Here is a 6,956-nt window from a genome sequence, read left to right on the forward strand (position 1 = left end):
GGGCTGAAAGAGACGCAAATTCACTCTCTGACAGCAGGAGGCGTTTATGGAACGCGGCGTTTCCTTGGTTACCGCTGTAAACAGAGCAGCGCTGTGCTTCGAAACACTACTAGATTATACCGAGGTAAGTGGAAAAGAAAATGCCATTGAAACTTATCTGAAGACGGTCAGTTCCCCTTAGAGATGCATTCATATAAACCCCCAATGCAATATTTATATTTTTCTTCCTATATTTCGCCCATCCTGAACAGTGAACTCGCTCTGCCTGGTTCAGGTTTGTGTCCGTTTTCAGCGTCGCTGGCCTCTGTTAACAGTCGTTGTTCGTAATAGGTCCACACAAATTACATTTTGGGAAATGACTGCAATGCAAATGTGTGCAATTCCGGTATAGAGACCGGTCAAAATAAAAAATAAAAAACGTAGATCGTGCATTTGGACCAAGAAACCAGTTCTGGCCGGTCGACCGTTGCATCCCTAATTTTAATTGCATTTGAATTAACGTTACATTACATGCTTTCCTTTTAAACTTTAAAATTGATGCAACCAAGAAAACTCTGTAACAATGTAACAACACCGTAACTGTGATCAGATAAAAAAAAACTGCCATTGTTAACAGTAAATTGCTTAACGTTATTAACTGAAGCTTTTGAAGTTAGGGCTACTACCATTAGCATTTTATAAATTAACGTAAAAAAAAAAATTCTAATACCATACCATTCTCAATACACAGCATCACTTTTCACTGTTCAGGAACTCCTAAGCATCAGGCTTTATGTATTTGTTTTATACTTATTTTTCTGTTATTTTGGGAGCTAGTGGTAACGTTACAGTGATAAAGATCTCACTTACCAGTCGATCTCGATTGACGGGTTGATGTAAATATTCTCTGTCACAAGCAACTGAAAAAAAAAAGATTAATGATGTAAAAACAGTTCTCTTGTTTTGCGGTTTAAATTATTTCAGAATATTTAGTGCCTAATCAGCATCGTTAGTAACATATTTTATGAATCATATACAACTAAGCAAATGACCCTGCCCATTCCTGGAGCCAGAGCCTTAGTCATGTTTCATGTCAACTCAAAATGAAACTCTTCTCCTACCACTGGCCCTTTAGAGATTAGCTTAATCTACTTCTAAAATTTCACACCCGGGCCCATTTTTGAACTAAAAGGCAATGGTAATGAAGTTTCAGCAGTTTTCAAAAATACAAAGATGTGAGAGAAAGGGAAGAGAAAAAAGGGAAGAACCTGTTCTATTATAGAGAGGACAGGAATGCATTGTGAAGGGGTGTGAGTTCATACGTGAATAATACAGGGAGGGATCGAGGGAGATAATGTGGTGTGAGTGTTCATGTGTGTGTGTGTGTGTGTGTGTGTGTGTGTGTGTAAGGGGGCAGGCAGAACCATGAAGGGCTGGTCCTGGTCTATAATGTCTATAAGAGCAGAGCACTGGCCTTCACATGAGCATACATCTCTGAGGGACATACAGGTTGTTTCACACAGGCAAAAGGAAGACATCCGGACCTGGCTGAAAGATGGGTTGGCAGAAGGCCATGCTGGAAAAGCTTGCACATACTTTCCAGATTCGCAACAAGCTACTGCGCCAGGGACTGGCTGAATGCTTGGGAACTCTCATCCTGGTGGTGGGTATTTCTCCTCAGTCAAGAATTAATTATTGTCAGCATCAAAGCTGAGGTCAGTGTAACTTAATACAAATGCAGTTTGTCAAATAGTCTGAAAAAGCATGTTTATGTTTCACATAATCTGTAATAAAAGCCAGAAATAAATTGTGTATTGTAGTGTAATGTTGCACATACAGTGGGTACGGAAAGTATTCAGACCCCCTTAAATTTACAGTATAGAGCATCAGTTGCACTATACTTAATAATTGCACTCTTGCTTTTCTTCTCACTCCGATTGATGACAAAGACAGACTGTATTGTTTACTTTGGTCATGCACTTTTCCACAAGCAATTAAGTGAATGGAGGATTAGTGCAAATTAGCAATTCTATCTGTATTATTGTGCACACATTGGTGTGGATTCTGGAATGCAGATCTTACACCAGTGTGTTTTAGTTTCCTGCTGTTGGTTCTCAGTCCAGGAAATAATTCAGGAAATATCCAAACTTCTGTTCAAATTGATGATTTTAAAAGTCCCACAAACCTATATGACTTTCATCTGCGGAACACAAAATAAACTTTTTTTAAATACAATGAAAGTCAGTGGCGTAATTTTGCATCTCACTGGCTTTCATTGTATGCACAAAACATTCAAAAACAATTGAAACTTACCTTTACAACCTATGAAGGAAGTCTCCTGCATGGTCTTTTATTGATAAATGTTGATTATACCCTGAGGAACTATGCTTAAAGGAAGTCATTTGCAAATTGCAAATAGATAAGAAAGAAGAGTGGTAGTGTCTGTCCTGTTTGTGAGAAATGCTCTTGACACATGATAAACAGAAAAAAATTACTGAAACATTCTCCCTAATTTAGTGGCGATTTTCTCTGTGACAGTGCAGATAAGCATATAATAATGCAACTTGCAGCAGAAAAGAGGCGCGTGCCAAAGCTTTCGATGGATAATACTTGTTTCATCACATCTATTATGATGACACAATCCACACGTATGTTGAGGTTTAATGAATCACCTTAAGGCATTGAGTCAATATTATCAGAGCGCATTAGCCTCACCAACACCAAGGATTAATTTTGAAATCCACTTTATCTTATTCTAAACATGTAAAATCTGTATATTAGGTTTGAAATGAATACAGTCATATTTAGATATTTTGATATTTCACGAGGGTGAAAAAAAGACTAATAGAAAAACATGCCTGACAGTTTTCTACACAGTGATATCGCTATAAGGAAATGTTCTTGAACATTGCACTTAACTGGATGTCTGATAAATGCATCACACGTGGCAGACTACAGTAAAGAAACCACTGCCGTAAGAAGTCAGGGGTGTGACATGACAGTTACAGGAGTGGTATGAAATATGACTCTTATTAAAGAGGGATTTGACATCAAACTGCTGCTACAAAATCTTCGCAGGGGAATTATGCAATTTTACAAGCACTTTAGAAAAAACAACTCATTTCAAGAAGTACACTCATAGTTTGTTTTTAAGGTGTGTGGCATGGGTTATACCAGAGATAATACTTAAATAGAGAGGTCATGCAATAACTGGATCACTCAACAGGTGTGATGTTTGCTGAGCAGCAAAAAGGTATTCGGTGTACGAGCTACTTTGAACATGCTCTTTGTCTGTGAAGGTCAGTGCTGTGATATTGACTTTATCAGCGGATGTTCTTCCTAGAGCAGAAACAGGAACAATGGGTCTTTGGTCACACAGAAAAGTTAAATAAATCGAATAACCCAAGGAAATGTTGTATTTGCTTTTAGCTGTCTTTACTGAAATCGAAATGATACTTTTAGGGCCATGCTTAGGTCATAAATTGGTTTTGTGAGATGCCTTTTTTAGAATTGCGTTGACATTGTTGCTGAGATTTAGTCTCATGAAAGCTCTTCAGTGCAGCCTGGCAATTACATGACTTTGGTTAAAGCCGTTGCGTGAGCCTGATAATTCGGTACAATGCCACAGGTATTTCAGTTCACTCTGAGGTGACCTTTACAATGGATACTTTAGACACAAGTCTGAACAGCAACTTGTAATTGCTCTTTGTAATGACTTGTAATGACCTGTCTGAGATGTTCTGTGTGAAAAATTGCAGCCTTTAGTCACTATAGATTTGTAGTGTTTGAAAAAAAGGGAATACTCAGTTTATTTTTAGCAGAGTTTGAAACGGCAACCTGCTATTTTCATCACTAGTTTAAAGTATAATTTGTGACTCAGTGATGTGAAAGTCCTACTCTCAGTTGGTAAAATTAGTAAAAAAAGCATTTTTTTTTCACCTGGATTCTTCATAGCCCTGATATAAATGGCACACGTAAAAATTGTGTGGTTTTTCAAATAGTGATTAACGCATGTTCTTATTTCACAACATTCACAGATGTTTGGCTGTGGTGCGGTGGCCCAAATGGTACTAAGTGGAGAAAGTCATGGTCGCTTTCTCTCTGTAAACCTTGCTTTTGGTTTTGCTGCTACCCTTGGAATCTTGGTTTGTGGCCAGGTGTCAGGTTGGCAAACTCCTCTAAAATTGCATCCTAAGCTGTTGGACTGAGTTTTTATAAAACATTCATTGTGGATGATCTTATGGGATGACTGATGGGATATGTTCTTGTTTTTTCTTTTTTTAGGCGGACATTTAAATCCAGCAGTTACATTTGCTCTCTGCCTCTTGGGAAGAGAAAAATGGAGAAAGTTCCCTGTGTACTTCATGTTCCAAACAATTGGAGCATTCTTTGGTGCCGCAATCATCTTTGCTGAATACCATGGTACATGTTATGTAATATTAATGCTCTTTCTTGTCGAAAGTGTATATTATGTTTCTTCTTTTTGACACTTATTTTTTTATATTTTAGATGCAATGTATGATTATGCTGGAGAAAAAAACGAGTTGCTCGTAACTGGGGAAAATGCCACTGCTGGCATTTTTGCTACTTACCCAAACCCACATCTCACCATCTTGAATGGCTTTTTTGACCAGGTCAGTAACTGCAAGCTTGTAACTAATCTCTCATTAAAACCAACAAACCCATGCTCTGCAACTGAGAAATGGCATTTGTTGGTCTGATATATAATTTTGTTTCGCAGAGCCTTTAAATATTACATTTGTATTAGTAAATATTAAATATAAATTAAATAGTTTTATATAATAAAATGAATATAATAATATTTATTTGTATAGTTTTTATTTACAGGGCACGGTTATGAAATAGCATATCTTTTGAAAGAACACAAAACTTTTGTGTTCCCTTTAGAAACTTTGCATTTGGTTCCCAAAACTATGTTTCAGTGCTTTTGCAAGTGCATGCAAAAGCAATTTTTTTCTCTGAAGAACTGAAACATTTTTGGATTGAACGCAATGTTTATCTTAATTTGTAAGAAATGTATTATATTTCTTATCTTTATATTTACATCTATGAAATATAACCATCTTCACAGGTGATAGGCACAGCATCTCTGATTGTCTGCATCCTGGCCATTGTGGACCCCTACAACAACACAGTCCCCCAAGGTCTTGAAGCCTTCACGGTGGGATTCAGTGTCCTTATCATTGGACTCTCCATGGGCTTCAATTCTGGTTATGCAGTCAACCCAGCTAGGGATTTCGGGCCTCGTCTTTTCACTGCCATGGCTGGTTGGGGTAGTGAAGTCTTCACGTAAGTCTTTACATTTAATTCCCATAACATTAACTAATTAGGTACATCATGAACCAACTCGAGCTGATCTGCATTTGTCAGTGAGTAAAAACTTACAAGTGTTTCTCCTCTGGTTTGCAACAGTACCAGGGAGTGTTGGTTTTTGGTGCCATTCTTCGCCCCCTTCCTGGGATCCATTATTGGTGCGATTGTGTACCAGCTGATGGTGGGGTGGCATGTGGAGGGAGAAGTACGGGACAATAAGAATAAAGCTAGGGAAGAGTCTTTGAAACTTAATGACATTACCAGCAAGGAGTGATCTACGTGATCTCCATAAGCTCTCTGCACAGTAAATCTCCACATAAACACATAAAATCTGCTTATTAGTCTCTGAGTTCAATAAATATGTCTTGTTCCACACAAGACTCCCTCTTCTCTTTCAGAGGGGATTCTGCTAGCCTTGCAGACCATCAAATAGACTTAAAATAAAATGCTGCAAATTTCAAGATTACAGTTTTCTTAATTGTTCCATCAGATATTTTTGTTTTTTTTTCTTTAGCATGATTCAGATTTTTTTCTTCAGCATGATTCAGATTTTTTTCTTCACACATCCTCCAGATTCCTCCATTAAGGGAAAAAGGTGTTTCTTCAGCAACACGAATTATATTAATTCACTGTTTTTTAAACTTACTAAAGATGTAGTGTAGCACCTATCAACATTTACACTGCTGACATTTGTACTACTGTTATCCAAATATGTTGCCATTCCTGTTGAGAAAGTTGAGCAGTTCTACCAAAAAATAGCTACAATACTTTCGTATTGTCATCTCCATTTAAAGCAGTTTTTTTTTCTATTACATAGCAGGAATTACAACTTAACAAGTACGCATTAAAAAAAAAAGTGTAAAAAATAGTGTAGTAATCCTGCAATTGTATAGCATTACAGTCTTTAGACTAGTTTCATTTCATCCTCTCATGTATCTGTTAATGTCATAACCATTTTAATTTTGTAATTGAATGTTTTGAAGCAATGGATTGTTATCCTAATAAAGGTTTCATTATATTTTTTAAGAAGTCTCACAATATGTGATTTGATGTTTTGTCATTTTTATGTTGTTTACCCGAAACCACCCTTGCTGCCTCTTTGTCGTGTTAAGGATGTGGACATTCATGAAATCCTCCAGGGTTGTAATCCATTTGTAGTGGAATTCAATATATACCAAAGCCATTCATTATCAAAAACAGCACAAGATGAATGAAACAAGTCTAATTAAGGCCTTATGAAACAATAGGTGTGGACTACTGGAGGCTTAAATTTAAGTAAGAACATTTACAGTCTCTCTCAGGTTCACATTCAATCATATTAATATTGGGAGAAAACCTGGGTGTGTGCATGTTCAAATATAATACATTTCACCATCTAGAGAGGGAAACCAAACTTTAAAAGGGAGTTAATACAATTACTTCAACCAAGCCACAACACGCCAGGTTAAAGTTCTCTGAACTCAATTATAATATTTGTTATCCCTGATCAGTGTTGGGCAGTTACTAGTTACTGTAATAATATTACTTTTTGCAGTAACTAGTAGTGTAACTAATTACTAATAATATTTCAGAAAAATATTACAGTTACCATCAATAAAACAGCTAGTTACTTTTGATGTCTCAACCCCTACTGATTTGAAATC

The 6,956-nt window shown here is 36.8% G+C and overlaps 1 protein-coding gene across 1 annotated transcript; it reads left to right on the forward strand.

Moving 5' to 3' along the window:
* The first annotated feature begins 1,405 nt into the window (after positions 1 to 1,405).
* Positions 1,406 to 6,339, forward strand: LOC107718337 (aquaporin-3-like). Its single transcript, XM_016525376.1, has 6 exons — positions 1,406 to 1,642; positions 4,017 to 4,143; positions 4,264 to 4,401; positions 4,489 to 4,613; positions 5,072 to 5,289; positions 5,413 to 6,339. The coding sequence occupies exons 1-6, from the start codon at positions 1,535 to 1,537 to the stop codon at positions 5,585 to 5,587; spliced, it is 891 nt and encodes a 296-aa protein (XP_016380862.1). The 5' UTR covers positions 1,406 to 1,534; the 3' UTR covers positions 5,588 to 6,339.
* Positions 6,340 to 6,956: the final 617 nt, after the last annotated feature.

Source organism: Sinocyclocheilus rhinocerous, unplaced genomic scaffold (genome assembly GCF_001515625.1).
Source record: "Sinocyclocheilus rhinocerous isolate Xijiao unplaced genomic scaffold, SAMN03320098_v1.1 scaffold1565, whole genome shotgun sequence".
NCBI lineage: Eukaryota > Metazoa > Chordata > Actinopteri > Cypriniformes > Cyprinidae > Sinocyclocheilus > Sinocyclocheilus rhinocerous.